Source organism: Myotis brandtii, unplaced genomic scaffold (assembly GCF_000412655.1).
Source record: "Myotis brandtii unplaced genomic scaffold, ASM41265v1 scaffold61, whole genome shotgun sequence".
In the NCBI taxonomy this organism is placed as follows: Eukaryota; Metazoa; Chordata; class Mammalia; order Chiroptera; family Vespertilionidae; genus Myotis; species Myotis brandtii.
The window spans coordinates 3,357,147-3,373,464 of NW_005370318.1; the positions used below are offsets into that span (position 1 = coordinate 3,357,147).

Consider the following 16,318-nt stretch of genomic DNA (forward strand, 5'->3'; position numbering starts at 1 on the left):
CCCCGCCCCACCCCACCCCAGTGCCCCTCGCCTCAGACCTTGCCAAAGGTCCTAGGGGTGGTCAGACTGTCCCTTCCCTCTGTACCCTTAACTCGGACCTTGTCCCTGGTTTCAGGGCCCCCTTCTTGGATTTCGTCTCCCCTTCAACGCCGCCCCTGGCCTCAGGCTCCGCCCTAATTTGGCAAGGTCTGACATTCGAGCTCCGCCCCCTGCGTTTGGTCCAGCCCCTCCACCAGACTCCTCCCCTCGATCAGACCCCTCCCCCAATCAGACTCCTCCCCCCAATCAGACTCCTCCCCTCGATCAGACTCTTCCCCTCAATCAGACTCCTCCCCACGATCAGACTCCTCCCCTCGATCAGACTCCTCCCCTCGATCAGACCCCTCCCTTCGATCAGACTCCTCCCCCAATCAGACTCCTCCCCCCAATCAGACTCCTCCCCTCGATCAGACTCTTCCCCTCGATCAGACTCCTCCCCACGATCAGACCCCTCCCCTCGCCGAAGTTCGCCCTATCCTCAGCGCTGCGGCTACGCCCCCCTTCACCAGGCCCTTTAACTTCACGCTCTTCCGGGGCCTCAGGATTCTGGCTTCTCCAGCCTTCACCACTTGACCTCAGGATGGTGGGTCAGGCCGCCCACTCCTCGACCTCAGCCTTGGGCTGGGTCTTACGGCATATGGCCATGGCCGGACCCTAGTCTCAGGATAGGGTGGTCAGGCCTTTTCCATGGCCCCGTCATCCAGCCTCAGGCCTGCTCATGCCCCAGGGCACACACATCCCCAAAACAAGGAGTTGAGACTTTTCTGCCCCTTCAGCTCCCGGCCCTATAGCAGCACAGCCAGGGCAGGCTCCGCCCGCCGTACCTGTCTTAAGCACCAGCAAGTGCAGCGCGTCGTCCTGCAGGTAGGAGGCGGCGGCGATCTCGTGCGTGGGGATACGCAGGATGAGCTCCTCGTTGTCGCGCCAGGTGAGCAGCAGGCAGCGGGCCGATAGGCTCAGGATGCTGTCCTGCTCCGCCGTGGTTTTCAGCGGCAGCTCCTTCAGCTGCTGTGTGGTGGGTCGGATCTCCTGAGTCCCCCGGGGCCTTGGGTGGGAGAGGGAGAAGGGGACAGACCCTGCCTCTCCCCTCTGCAGAGCCTTACCCTGGCGGTGTCCAGCAGCTGCAGGAGCTCATCTCGGCTGGAGGGATTCAGTGAGGAGGTTACCCAGGTGAGGTGGCCCAGGAACTGGATGACAGAAAGGGATGGGGTGGGGGGCGTGGTGGGAGAAGGGCAGAAAGAAGTCACTCGGAAGCCTTGGCGGACCCTGACCTCCTCACTGATGCAGTGCAGATAGACTGAGATAGAAATACCGGAATTAATAATAAGAACCTGATAGTAACTGTTACTGAGCCAGTCATAGAAGCCAGACACAGCACAGTCCTGAGAGCTTTGTGCACATCCAACCTCACTTTATTTATTTAAATCTGTTTTTATTATTTTTGTTGTTTGTTTAGAGCAGTGGTTCTCAACCTTCCTAATGCCGCGACCCTTTAATACAGTTCCTCATGTTGTGGTGACCCCCAACCATAAAATTATTTTTGTTGCTACTTCATAACTGTAATTTTGCTACTGTTATGAATCGTAATGTAAATATCTGATATGCAGGATGTATTTTCATTGTTACAAATTGAACATAATTAAAGCATAGTGATTAATCACAAAAACAATATGTAATTATATATGTGTTTTCTGATGGTCTTAGGCGACCCCTGTGAAAGGGTCGTTCGACCCCCAAAGGGGTCGCGACCCACAGGTTGAGAGCCGCTGGTTTAGAGAGCGAAGAAGTGGGGGTGGGGGGGGAGAGAGAGACAGACAGACATTGATGTCCTGGGCATGTGCCCTGACCGGGAATCAAACTGGTGACCTTTCAGTGCACTGGACAAAATGTTCAACCAACGGAGCCACACCGGCCAGGACTCATCCTCAAGTTAAGCTCGAGAAAACTAAGGCACAGCAAAGGTAAATAACATGTCCAATTTATATCACTAGAAAGGACAAAACTGGACTGCACACACCACAGCCCACACTCTCACTGCTAGCTTGTATTGCCTGAACACAGTTATTTAGCTATGATGGAATCAAAAGTCACTATAATAGCTTGAAAGAACTGACCTGAGTGGCTCTGTCCACCTCAAACACCAAGATCAACTGACTGTGCAAGTCACTCACCCTCTTTGTGATCTTGTTGCAGAAATCAAATAGAAAGGAATGAATGTTGTATCAAACTGGGACATCATTTTGTGAGAAAAATGATGCCCCAAATCAATAAATTGATTCTTCATTCATTCTTAGTTATAACTTAATGCTATCAGTTAACTTATATGTTATTCCATCAATATAGGAATGAAGTTTTTTTTTATTACTTTTAGTTTTATTCTTCTAGGTGGATTTAACTAATCAAACCTTTTCTTTTTATTCTGTATGAAATTTCAGTTCCCAAATTTTAAGTGTTAGCTTTTCCCTCCATATGGGATTGCCAGATAAAATACAAGATTCCAGTTAAATTTGAATTTCACATAAACAACAAATGCTTGTTGTTGTTGTTGTTTTAGTATTTTTTAGTCCCATGCAGTATTTGGGACATACATTAATGCTAAAAAAGTATTACTACCCTAGCCAGTTTGGCTCAGTGGATAAAGCATCGGCCTACGGACTAAAGCAGCGGTTCTCAACCTGTGGGTCACGACCCCTTTGGGGGTCGAACGACCCTTTCACAGGGGTCGCCTAAGACCATCAGAAAACACATATATAATTACATATTGTTTTTGTGATTAATCACTATGCTTTAATTATGTTCAATTTGTAACAATGAAAATACATCCTGCATATCAGATATTTACATTACGATTCATAACAGTAGCAAAATTACAGTTATGAAGTAGCAACAAAAATAATGTTATGGTTGGGGGTCACCACAACATGAGGAACTGTATTAAAGGGTCGCGGCATGAGGAAGGTTGAGAACCACTGCGATGTTTCTATCTTTCTCTCCCTCTCCCTTCCTCTCTGAAATCAATTTTTTAAAAAAGTATATTTTTAAAGTATTACATGTTTATCGGAAATTCAAATATAACTGTTTTTGCTAAATCTGACACTCTTAACCCCATATCAATCTTCCTTGGGTAATGAGGATTCTTCACTGCTCCTTCATGGTGTTCCTGAAATAGAAGTCAAGCCCTTGAGTGGTCTCAGTCCCCTGTGGTTTGCTGAGCTGGGTTCCTTGGACCTGGACACTGAGTAGCAACAACGCCTCTACAGGAATCTCACAGGAAGGTGCGGCTTCTGAGCACACAGAGCCCTTTCCCATCGGCTCTCCCCTGGGGGGAGGTTCCGAGCCCCGTGTTGAAATGGGAACACTGAGCCGAGCACCGGGAGGTCACTTGCTGAGGGTCCACAGTACGAGGCAGGGACACGGCCGCCCAGATTCTTTCCTCTGAGTCTCCTTTGTGTGAGACAGGGCTGTTCAGGGGTAGGTGTGGGGGAGAGGTAGGTAAGGTCTCTCTTGATGGGTCCAGGACATGCTACCCCCAAATATGGCACCTTATTAAGAATATCTTGTCCTGCTGGCATGGCTCAGTGGTTGAGTGTCGACCTATGAACCAGGAGGTCCCAGTTTGATTTCTGGTCAGGGCACATGCCCAGGTTTGGGCTTGATCCCCACTGTGGGGCGTGCAGGAGGCTTCTCTCATCATTGATGTTTCTATCTCTCTCTCCCTCTCTCCCTTCCTCTCTGAAATCAATAAAAATATATTTTTAAAAAAGAATATCTTAAGCCAAAGGAGTTTGAGAGAACATTCTGACCTCCCCTCCCCTGAAAGCAGGAGATAAATCTGTGTGAGAGGTGCCCTCTCTGTACTAGGAGGAAGGCAGACATGATTTAGGCCTGAAAAGGCTCTATAAACGAACCTGGTTACTTCCTCACCCTTTCCTAGCCCTAGCCCGAAACCCTCTGCCTCGTCAATTCTTCACACAGTTATTGTTTCTTTGTCAAAGAGGCGTAAAAGCTTCCTGCTCTGGTCACTCCTCGGGGGTCTTCATTCTCTTGTGAGGGCTCCTGTGGACACGCAACACTTGAATAAAACGTGGATGCTTTTCTCCTGTGAATCTGTATTTGTCAGTTTAATATTCAGACCAGCCAGGGACACCAAGAGGGTGGAGGAACACTTTTCCCTCCCCTACACCCCTCACCCCAAGAATGGGCCCACCCCTTCTCCTCATTCCGCACGCACCTTGACCTCTTTCTCCAGGTAGTCACACAGCAGAATCTGGGGGTCGATGAGGTAGTCAGGGGGATAGAGGGGCATGGAGTGCAGGGGCCGGCGGCTCACACTGCTCCGAGTGGCTGCTCCTGCTCGGCGGGTAGCCTTTGGGAACATCAGCCTTAGGAGGGGGCCCTGTGTAAAGATGGGGGGGGGGGGCAGTAGATTGGAGCCCAGCAGGGGAGCAGGTAGGTGTCTCAAGCCAGATTGGAAGCCTATAGCATGGAACTGCTCTGCAGAGGGCCTTCTGTCCTGGGAGGCAGGGAGCAGGGGAGTGGGCCTATTAATGGTCCTTGGACTGAGAAGCTACAGGAGGGATTCCCCAGGATACCAGGGAAGGAGGTGGGGAGGATCTCCCAAAAGAATCTGTCTGGCTGGGTTTCCCTGGACGGTGTCTGTCTGTCTATATTCCAGGGACGGCAGAGACCGCTGAGAACAGGGAGGACAGGCTAGGGAGTTTGGAACCCAAATGTCTGACTGCTCCAGGGCGAGGAGAAAAGTCCTTCCAAATGAGAAGAAAGGCCCTGCTTCTGCCCCTCACTGCCCCTCACCCCCCGCCCCAGGCTTCCCACTTCCCCAGCTCCAGGGACATTTCTCTGCCCTGCATCCCTCCCAGCCTCCCACATACCTTTTTCCCTTTCTTGACTTCATATTCCATGGTGAAGCGTCCCTTCTACTTCTGCTGCCCTCCTAGCCACCACTCCCCCCCCCTACTCCCGCCCCCCAAAGTTTCCCTTTGTTCTTTTTCCTGCCTGGTCGGAAACTCCACCAGCCCTGGAGTTCCTGCCCCTCCTGTGTGATAGTGAGCAGAGTGGAGGGGGCGGGATGTAGCCTTGGGACCCTTCAGCTCAACAGTGGAAGCCCAGCCAGAGCAACTGACCTGGGGAGACAGTTTCAAGGCCTCCAGCCAGAGGCTTGCTCTTGAGGGGGCTTGGGAGTTGAGTGAGGCTAGGGGTCCCCTAAATTTGGAGTCAGAAAATCCCAAATTCTACCCCTACTTCCACCACTGACCTTGCTGTGTGACTTTGGCAAAGCAAGTCAGTTCCCCCTTTCACAGCCTCAGTGTCCCCTCCCCCACTATAAACTGGGAGTTACTATTGTCTCCCTCTCTGGGCTGCTGTGGTGAGAACTAAATGAAAGAGTTGGTGTGAAAGTGCTTCATCAGCTATACAGTACTGTGTCCAAGCAGGTTATGATTGTTAAAACTTATCCTTACTATTAAGGGAGGCAGTACTGAATGGGCTTCACAGACAGGCTGCCTGAGTTGAATCCTGCCTTTGCCACTTACTAGGGTTATGACTTTGGGCAAATCCTTTAACCTTCTGTGACTCAATTTCCTCATCCATAAAATGGGCATATACAGTTTGACTTCATAGTGCCCTTGTAAGGATTAAATGCATTTAGAAGAGTTCCTGGCACATGAAGTGGCCAATAAATATTAACTACGTATCTCTCTGTCTCTGTGTCCTGGGCTGTAAAATGCCCCCTTTGTGGTTCTGTGCTGAGCACTATGTATTTCGTCTCACTTATTCCTCACAACATTGGGTTACATTATTATACCCATTATACAGACTTTTTTTTTAAAAAAAAGTCTCCACTGCAGAGGCTGGCCGAGGAAGTCACAGTGAATAAGAGGGGGACCTGGGATTTCTGCCTGGTCTGGATCTGAAACCTGGTCACTTACCTCTAGGGCCTATCCACGCTGCATGCCGCACCCAGGACAGTGGGAAAGGTTCTGACTGACCCATCCTCCCCTTGCCATGACATGTGGCTTCTGGAGACCCAAGCTCTGGACCTGAGTTGCTATAGGATCCAGGGCAGGTTGCTTATTATAACTTCTCTGGGTCTCAGCTTCTTGTGTTTCCAATGGGAACAATAATCCCAAAGCCCTGCCCTGCAGTGAAAGGTGTGACAAGAAAGATATCAGGCCCTGGATGGGGGAAGCTGTTGCAGATTGTGAAGTGTAGTCGCCAAACAATGCACAGGATTGTTTTGGAAGCTTTTCTGAAAGCATGGGTGTGCCAGGCCAGTGGCTGTTGGAATGAGGGTCGGAGCTCCCCTTGCCTTTGGGTGTGAGGGCAGCAGGAGACTGCCAGCTACCAGCCTTCCCCCTGACCTCCCTCCCCTTTTCCAGGGAGGGGAAATGGCCCAGACTGCTTAGTGCAAGCTCGCACAGCCACACCCTCCTGCTCCCCTACATCCTGCCAGGCATCTCCTAGCAGCAGGAAGAAAGATCTCCATTAGCCTGCCGGCCAACAGGAAGAAGCCAGACTACTCTACCAATCCCTGACGGCTCCTGACATCAAAACTCCCGTAACCCCTGGAGTAAGCCTTGAATTCCCAGCAACGGCAGGGAGTGAAAGGTGATTTCTTGCTCTGGCACCCCCACGGCTGGCTTTTGCAAACCTTTTCCTTTCTCTGTAAAATTAGGACTTCCGTTATTTCTGAACTAGCTCCAAACATCTCTGAACTGCTGGGAATCTCAGATAGGACAAGAGGTGTTCTGAGTGCCACTAGAAACAGCAAGCTACCTGTGTATTCCCTGCAGGGCCCCCCTCGACTCCCTCCCAGGGCCATACACAGATCCAGTGCTTAGAAAATGTCACCGACAGTAGGTGGAGACAGGCGGACCTGGGTTCAAGTGTTTATGACCTTGAAAAGGTAGTTAGTTCATCTCTGGGAGCTCAGAGTCCTCACGTGTCAAAAGCAGGATAATGCTGGCGCTTGCCTCAGAAGGCAGCTGCCGGGATTAAATGGAAACAGAAGCACACAATGGTAACATTTATTATTAAAATTAGCTTGTGAATCATAAAAGAGATGAGTAAAACAAAGTCCTTGCTCTCGAAGACTTAGCAGTTGTGGCAAATGGAATTCATCTCTTTTGAGCCACCTCCGGCTGATTGGCAGGGGCTGCCTGGAGCTCTGTGTGTGTAGAGGATTATAAACACCAGGTCTACTCCCAGCATGAAAAGGGGATTGATTATCAATGCTTGCCATGGGGCAGGAGCGGGGAATGTGGCAGCTGGTGTTCAGTGCATATGCTGACCCTGACCTGGTTAGAGAGATGGGCACACAGGTAAAGAACTCTGATATAAGGCAAGCGACTAGTTGGGGGAAGGCAGAGGCAGGAGCCGTTCACCAAGCCAAGCCTTGAAGGGCGTATGGAAGGAAGGTCACTCTGGGCGGAGGGAACAGCTTGAACACACACAGAGTGCCTGAATTGTGATGCTTTGGGCTGCAAAGAACAGACTACTCTACCGAAGGCGGCTCAGGCAAGAAGGACAATCTCTTCAGGCAGGAAGTTCAATGGTAAGTGATTTCAGGGCTGGTTAATCGAGCAGCTCAAAAAAAAAGGGGAGACATATGTAATACTCTTTGTAATACTTTAAGCAATAAAAAAAAATTGAAACAAACAAAAAAAATGGCAGCAAGTTCCTTATAGTTCCACTTTGCTGGTCTTATGGGCTGAATTGTGTCTCCCAAGATGTATACGTTGAAGCACTGACACCCCGTACCTCAGAATGTAACTGCTTTTGGAGATCAGTTAAAATGAGGCCATAGAGTGGGCCCTAATCCAATCTGACTGGTGTTCCTACAAGAAGAGGAAATAAGTGCACACAGAGAGACCCCAGGGATGTGCACACACAGAGGGAAGACCGTGTGAGGACAATGCGAGAAGGCAGCCGTCAGCGAGCCAAGGCGAGAGGTCTCGAAGAAGCCAGTCCTGCCGGCATTTTGATCTGGGATTTCTAGCCTCCGGAGTTATGAGGAAATGAATGTCTGTTGTTTAAGTCCCCCGGCGTGTGGGAGTTTGTTTTGGTTCCTCTAGAACTCTCATACAGCCGGCAAGATGGCTGTTGCGGCTTTGGGAGTAATACATCCATCAGGATCCTGCAAGGGTCTCCCCTTCTCATGTGTTTCTATCGCGAGGGAAAACCTTTCCCAGAGATCCTTCAAGAGACTTCTCTCGGGAACCTAAGGACCAGATAGATTAGCCAGAGTATATTTCGGCTGTAACAGAGACCTCAAGAGCAGTGGCCTAGACCTGGTGGAAGCTTATCTCTTCCATCATAAAAGTAGCCCAGCTGTGCAGGGCCCAGGGGCTTCCTAGCTTGCTCCACCACACTAGGGGGCGCTCTCAGCTTCAAGGTGGCTCTCCACACAGCTGTAGTGTCACCAGTGGAAGGGTAAACAGAGCCAGGGGAGGGCACAACCCCTCCTTTTATTTTTTTATTTTTAAAGTATATTTTATTGATTTTTTTACAGAGAGGAAGGGAGAGGGATAGAGAGTCAGAAACATCAATGAGAGAGAAACATCGATCAGCTGCCTCCTGCACACTCCCCACTGGGGATGTGCCCACAACCAAGGTACATGCCCTTGACCAGAATCAAACCTGGGACCCTTCAGTCTGCAGGCCGATGCTCTATCCACTGAGCCAAACCAGTCAGGGCTCCTTTTATTTTTTGTAATCCTCACCTGAGGATACTCCCTTTTCATTGATGAGAGAGAGAGAGAGAGAGAGAGAGAGAGAGATCAATTGACTGCGCCTAAAAGAGTAAAGAGTGCCTGGCATATAGTAGGTACTCAATAAATATTTGTTTTTGGGGGTTAGAAACTTCAGTCTGGGTCCTGATTTTGTCATGGACTCATTCTCTGACCTCTGGCAAGTCGGACCCCACCCCATCTCTTTTTTCCCTTTATCTGTAAAATGAAGCATTTGGAGCTAATTCCTAAAACCTTTGCTCACCCCCTCCATTCTGGTTGCCTGATGGAGGCTCTGGCCAATGAAGGGAGCTGTGTGTAACAGCCTAACCCTCCCAGCCAAATGTGTTTGTGGTAGAGGGTGTCCTTCCTCCCCGTCCCGCCTCCCCCATCTCCTTCCTCCGACCCAGAACAGCCAAAACAACAGGACACAGACAACGCGTACTGAAATGACTTTTAATATCTCATGTCGCAGCAAAATTAAAAATATACAAAAAGTTTGTGGTGTACAAAAGAGTCTCAGTACAGAAGCCCCTGCTTGGGGCCCCTCCCCCTCCCGGGGGAAGCGCAGAGGGGTGAGCGGGGGTGGAGGACTGAGGATGGCACAGATGTAGTAAATACCAGGAGGTCGGACAGGAACAGGAGACAGAAATGGACAGGGGTGGGGACAAATTTGGGAGTGAGAATCACCCGGAATTGTGCTGCGGGAGGGAGATCAGCCCCTCAGGCATGGCTAGTGGTTCCTGGAGAGGGGGGCTGGGTTGGAGAGGAGGGGTCAGTACTGGGGGTGCCCTAGTGGCACCCTGAAGAACCTAGCCTGCCGCCAACTCACTGTGTGGCCTTAGGCTGGCTGCCTCTCTGGGCTTATCCTTTCAGTAAATCAGGATGCTGGGCGATAAACCGCTGATTCTCACCTTGGGCTCAAAAAAAGGGGGCAGGGGGCAGGGATGCAGGCCCACTAGTGCTCTTGACAATTGTGTAAACACTGCGATACAGCACAGATATGCCCCAACCCTCCAGCCCCAGGCCCTAGAAGCTAACTTGAGGTCTTGGTAGCATTTATTTGCAACCAGAAGCTCAGCTTGAGTTCATTGAATATGAGAAAATCAATTATTCTTCAAGAATGGAGGCTTGTTTAGAAGAATCTCCCACACTCTAGGATGCTCAGGGGTGAAAATAATAACAGGGGGCTCTGGGAATTGCTGGGTCCTTTCCAGCTACTAGCATTTCTGACTGGTTTGGGAAACCAAGGGGTTGGGGGGCTTTGTGTAGGAGGCACCTCCAAGTTTGGTGCTTTAGCCCAATGGAGATGGATTCTGGGATTTGGTGAGAGGGAGACAGAGGAATATCCTTGTCCCATCTGGTGCCTTTCTTACTGCCTTTTGCCTCAGGCTACCCTCCACTCGGGGATTATTGCAGGTGCCCTAGGCCCTCACCCCTTCGGCCTGGCCTGGGGGTGCCCTTACAATGATTGTGCATAGAATAAAGGCCAGGATTGCTGGGGAGAAGGCAGCCCCTCCTTGCAGTGAGAAGGAAAGGGTGGAGGTGGCCAGGCAGGAGAGGACCACCCCTCCCTCCCTGGGGAGTTTTCTGCTTCCAGGAACCAGGCCATCCCAGGCAGAGCCTTCCTCTCCCACTTCCACAATTTCTTGCTCTCCCTCCCCTTGCCTCTACCGGAAACATCCAAGAACCTGGGAATGCCCTAGCTCCTCCCCAAACAGAATGGCACATACCATTCCTTTTCCCTCCAGCCCCAGGGTCCCAGAAGCCCCTCTGGTTAGGAAGCGGGTACTCAGGCCCCATCCCCACATGGCTTGGCACTCAGTCCCTTTCATTGAGAAATCACAAAGCACATTAGTACAGAAATGGATAGCTCCTCTCCCTGCAGGCCCGATCTCTAGCTTTACCTGGGAGGGAGACGGGTGTCAACGGGTGGCAGGGGCCAGCACTGGATGGGGCAGTTGGGTTCTGGCTTTCAGTCCTCATCCTGAACCTGGACTGTCCTCCCACCCTATGCAGGTTCTTCCTAACCAGGGGCCCCCACACTAGAGAAGATCCCAAACTAACTCCTCAGGCACCGGAGGGGTCTCTAGCCCTTAGCAGATGGTGGTTCCTAACTCAAGGGCCCTGGGATGCCCTGACCTCCCTCCCCTCCTCAGTGGGGCCAACTCTTAGGTGGCAGGTGGTGAAAGTTGAGGGTTGGACTAGAAAAGTCTCAGAGGGGTATCCTGGAGCTGTAGGGCTCCCCAGAATGTTCTCATTTTGAACCAGAGATTTCAAACCAGTGACCCATGGCCCAAACATGAGTGTTGAGTTTGGCCAGCACAGGATTTTTCAAATATTTGAATTTTCGTACCTATAGGCGGGGTATGCACTCTCCTGTTTGCCAGAGTCCTCACCACTCCCTATGGTCTAGCACCACCATGTTATCATTTTCATTACCACGAATCTGCAACCCATGGGCCCTACTCCCGAAAACCTTCTCCCACTGCCTGAGGCTTCTGCCCACTCCAAGCCCAGGTGAGCTCCACAGAAAGGACCTTCAGAACTTTGGTTCTTGGGAGGCCACGGGGGCTGCCAGGCAAGATCTTCCTTGGATGCTCTCAGTCCTCTTGAAATTTTCCCTGAGACCCAGACCTTCCCCAGCCTTGCCTTCCCTACTCTCTGCTTCCTCTAGTTCTCATGGATGACACACTCCTGTGGGACACAAGTTTAGCAGGGAGCTGGCTAGGGGAAAGGCAGGTTTTGGGGATGAGGCAGATGAGGAGGGGACCAAAAGAGACTTTGTTGTTGGGAGTCCCTGGCATGGAGGGGTGGCGGCCTGTGCTGTTTGCCCGGGATGGCAATTAAAAGGCACATGGAACATCAGTGCGTGGAGGTGTGATGAGGAGTGCGTGGCGCCTGGAGAGGTTTGGGGAGCACAGTCAGCAGTAGCCTGCGGGGCCCGTTTAAGAAAACTAGGAGACAGAAGTCTGTCCTGGACATGGGGACACTGGTCTCTTGGGGATGAAGGTATTGAGGGCAGGGCAGGGCAGGGCAGGGCAGGGCCTGGCATATAGGGTACCCAGAGCATCCTGTTCTCTTCTATTCCTGGAAAAATTAAGACAGACCCGCCCTAGCCGGTTTGGGCCAGTGGATAGAGTGTCGGCCTGAAGGGTCCCACATTTGATTCCGGTCAAGGGCACATGCTGGGTTGTGGGCTCAATCCCCACTAGGGGGCGCGCAGGAGGCAGCCGATGGATGATTCTCTCTCAACATTGATGTTTCTATCTCTCCTCTCTGAAATCAATTAAAAAAAAAGAAAAAAAAAAAAAGACAGACCCAATTTTGTCTCAGTTCCAGGAAAAGCCTTGCTCTGCTATTGACTTCCTGTGTGATCTTGTGCAAGTCCCCAGCCCTCTCTGGGCCTCCATTTCTCCTTTACATGGATGTGGAGGGCAGATGGCTCATCATGAGGACCTCACTGGGCTGTGGTTCTGGAACCTGCTCTCCCTGTAAGGACCCTGTAGGGTTTCTGGGCGAGGACTGAACAGCTAGGCTGGGGTGGAGGGCAGGAAATGGGGAGCAGGAGTCGGGGATTCAGGGGACCCAGGGGATCCAATTCTGGTGGGGAAGAGCCTGGCTGAGGTAGATTGTCACAGAAACAAAAACAAAACAACAACTGGAATGGGATGGTGCTCTTCTCCATGGAGACGCTCTGAAACAGAGGACTGGCAAGGACCAGATAAGGTGGAGGACAGGCTGGTGGAGAGGGACCTCAGGCCTGGAGGGATGGGCCCTGAGTTCCTGGGGGTGAGGGTGGGGGAGTCCTTAAGGGGCTAAGCTTTTTTTCCTGAGGATGAGAAGCAGGAGGAGGTGCCTGCAGCCCTCTCTGAGGGCCATTTCTGCTGGTCAGATGTCTTGCAGGCAGAGGTTCAGAGGGAAGGTTTCGTGGGATTGAGATGAGGGGGGTGGGGATGGAATAAGGTCCAAAACTGTGGCCATGGCTTCCCCGAGAGCCTCAAGCCTTGCCTCAGCACTGCCGGCTCGGTCTTATTCCCTCTTCTCTGGGTCTCTCATGGAGCCGTAAGGACTCCCAGCTCCTAGAGAGGTTATTTTTTAACTTTTCCTTTTAGGATGCTGGAGAATGGATGCCAGATGAGCCATTCTGGGACACTGGGGAGTAAAATAACTTGCCAAGGGTGACCCTCATGTCACATCTCGGAGCCTCAGTTTCCTCCTCTGTCAGATGGGCTGATAACACTTATTTTTTTTAGGGAAGTTGCAAGCCAGGGAAGGTGTAAGTGAAACAAGATGGGGTGAAGACTGGCACAGTCAGCCCTGGAGAAACAATCAAGAGGATCTGGGTCCACATCCTCAGTGTGCCTCCCTCACAAAGGGCTCCGGCATGTGTGTACCTGGCCGTGAAATTCGGTCTCCAAAGACTGATTGGGGCCGATCAAAGAGGATGGGTGAACGAACCAGAGGGAGGCTGGGTCAGCCGCAGGCTTCCCCCACCACCTGTCACCTTGAGGCCTGGTTCCTGAGCTTTCTCGGGGATTGGGGACGGAGAAGAAAGAGGGAAGAGCATTCTTCATGTGTTGGTGGGAGGAATGCACACACCATCTCGGCTGGTGTGCCAGGAGGTGAGGTGGCTTGTGTCACAGGTTTGATGTGTGAGGATGTGTGTGTGTTTATGTGGGTGGTCCTGTCCTCTCTGCCTTTGGGGTCACCCTGCACCCCGAGTGTGGCCCTCTCCCTTCATCGTCAGCAAACTATCACCCATCACACTCTGATGGAACAGCAGGAGTCTGGGACCTTGTGAGACTAGCTGCCACTCTGGGCCTCAGTTTCCCTTCTGTAACCCCAGGGAGGCTGAACCAGGGAGGGTTAAGTGCTCCTCTAATGTGCTTAGTCCAGGCTTCTCACGGTCCACCTCACCCCCAGCCCAAGCCTGCATCTTGCCTTAACATCACCTGCTGCGTCCTTGCAGTGAACACACCTTAGTTTGTCTGGGGGAGTGGGGACATGGTTGGGGGTTCCAAGCTCTGCCTAGAGGCTTTGTCCCTCACCCCACAGACTGCCTACTCCTACACTCCCCACCCTACCCAGGTGGAGAGGAGAGTTCCAGGATGAAGGATCTCAGGGGAACCATGGGATATCTGGGACATGGGAATAGACCTCAAGTCTCAAGGATTGGGCAAAACAAAGCAGTTTTCCAGCTGCTGCCCAAGAGAGCCACTTCTGCAGGGTGGCTGAGAGCCAAGATTTATGTCAAGTCCCTAGAGCTCATTTTTTCTGGCTGGAAACCAGCTAGTAGTTGAAATGTACCAGGGGTTCCCGAGGACAATGTCCTCTTAGGAAGATGGCTATGGACCAAGGTGGACAGAAGCACAGAACTCCTATGAACCCCAGAAATCTAGAACTGGAGTGTCTATTCCTACAATGTTCCACTCACATGGGGTTCCAGAGGCCCCTCCTCCACCACCATGGCAGGAGCTAGAATTCCCCAGAGCACAGCAGCAGGGCTCCAGTGCACTCACCCTCACCACAGAACCCAGATCAGTGACTCCCTAGGATAGTTTATCAGCTAAGTGTTCTAGAACTTAATCCAGAACTAAGACTGTCTCTCTAGAACAGTTCCTCTGCTAAATGCGCTAGAACCTCATCTATAATTGAACCCAGACAGAATATCTTCCTAGACATTTTATCTGTTGCATTCAAAACCCTTTTTTACAAGAAATGTTTTAGACGCTCATCTAGAACAAAGAAAGACTCCTGGAAGCATTTCACTTGAGTTGTCTGGAACCTCAACCATAACACAGCCCATAACACAGGGGGTCTCTGGAGGAGTTTACTTGGGGAACATTCTCAATGCTCTGGATCTGCTACCCTTCGCATTTCAGCTCGCTTGAACCCCTCAGATGTCTCAGGGTTCTTCCTTCCCTCCAGCTCTAGCACTGTCTACCTCCCACCCCCCACTCCCCACCCCACCCCAACTTCCTCCCTTAAATCCTCTCTGGCCCAAGCTCCAAAGCTTGGACCCCACAGGAACTGTACCCACCTTGTCCTCCAGATGTTCCCACCTCACTCCACATCTTCCATAGCCTCCTTCATCCCCAGCACCCCCTCAGGAGCACAGGGCCTCAGTCATGGACCCCAGACAGTGCCCCTTCTCTGACAAGTCCACCAGGGGTGACACGTGGGCAACTCCAGGCAGGAGAGAGGGTGTGGAGCCCCCAGCACCAGAGGTGGTATGGAGGCCTTCATGAAAGTGGGGCAGCTCATGAGGAGTGTAGCACCAGTTAATTCCCTGGGCCCTGGTTCGAGGGGGCATGTTAGAAAATGGGCCACAGCGCTGAAAACAGGGCCTAGGGCTGGGGCCTCCACAAGGCTGCCCCCTCCCCTGAAAGAACCCAATGGTGGAGCCACTCTACCCTTGGACCAACAGATCCACTTCCCCTTAGCCTGGTGGCCCTGAAAAGCCAGGCTCAACACTGGTCGATGTGAGGTTGGCCAAGTCCATCCCCTTTTGGGGGGAGAAACTGTGGCCTACACTGTGGTCTCATACTCCAGCAGCTCCTGGGAGGTCCTCGTGCTCCGGTACTGCAACCGGGGCGTGACGGGTGAGGAGTACTCCAGCGCCAGAATGGTCTTCCGGAGCCGGCGGTCAATAAAATGAGCATCCCATGCGGGGTACTTCTTACGGGGCAGGTCAATCCGAATGACAGGCCCCTCTGTCCGCAAGGTGCGGGCCACTGGTGTGGGAGGCAAGCCAGGCCGCACCTGGAAGACAGGTGGTGTGGGGGTCCCTGCACGCTCACCCCCCACTGAGACCCCATCTCGCTCAGCGCCTGTAGTCCTCGGCAGGGACCTTGGGGGACTTGTGACAGCATCGGCTGGTGGCCCACAGGGCTCTGGGGCCTCTGGGCAGATGCAGCCAGGTGCCTGGGGCCCCAGCATGGGCCCATTGGGGTGCAGGAGGCAGTAGTAGACACACATGAAGAATATGCCCAGCGCAAAGCTGGAGGCCACCACGCAGACCAGGATGAGCGAGTGGAAGTCAGTGGAGAAGTTGCGGCTTGAGTACCAGAAGCCAGTGAGCGCTGCGTTCTCCAACAGGATGATGCAGTAGTAGAGGGTCATGCGGCGGCGACTGCGGCCCTCCTTGACGTTGAACCAGCAGAAGATGTAGATGATGCCCACCACCATGTTGTAGATGATCTCTTCCCACTTGGACATGCAGAAGTCCGTCTCGCCTTGGATGACCCAGAAGGTCATGATGCACCAGTGGGCCACGATGAAGATGCCAAAGTAGAGCTTGTAGACGCTGGCAAAGAGCGCAAAGGCCAGGCTGCGGGCCGCGATGGTGAACAGGTGCCAGAGCACCTGGGCCACGGCACCTTTGTAGGACAGTGGCCGCTTGTCATCTCGGGAGTCCCGCAGCACCTTCTGGTAGGAGGCCAGAGTCCAGGCCAGGGACACGAGTGAGGCAGAGGTGGAGAGGGCTGTGGAGACAGGGTGGGGACGGGGTGGGCTGGGTTAGGGGTGGGTCT

General features: G+C 52.2%; 2 protein-coding genes across 2 annotated transcripts in view; both read right to left on the minus strand.

Moving 5' to 3' along the window:
* The window catches only part of CCM2L (cerebral cavernous malformation 2-like), a 14,134-nt gene extending 9,130 nt beyond the window's left edge, over positions 1-5,004 (minus strand). Inside the window, exons 1-5 of the mRNA XM_014550644.1 lie at positions 4,929-5,004; positions 4,271-4,435; positions 1,143-1,226; positions 745-1,047; positions 672-693 (exon numbers count right to left, since the gene is read on the minus strand). Of these exons, the coding sequence (XP_014406130.1) occupies positions 672-693; positions 745-1,047; positions 1,143-1,226; positions 4,271-4,435; positions 4,929-4,958 (604 nt within the window). The 5' untranslated portion in view covers positions 4,959-5,004. The remainder of the gene's footprint in view (positions 1-671; positions 694-744; positions 1,048-1,142; positions 1,227-4,270; positions 4,436-4,928) is intronic.
* Positions 5,005-14,717: 9,713 nt separating this feature from the next.
* The window catches only part of XKR7 (XK, Kell blood group complex subunit-related family, member 7), a 28,565-nt gene continuing 26,964 nt past the window's right edge, over positions 14,718-16,318 (minus strand). The window contains exon 3 of the mRNA XM_005879870.2: positions 14,718-16,299. Coding sequence (XP_005879932.1) covers positions 15,315-16,299 — 985 coding nt within the window. The 3' untranslated portion in view covers positions 14,718-15,314. The remainder of the gene's footprint in view (positions 16,300-16,318) is intronic.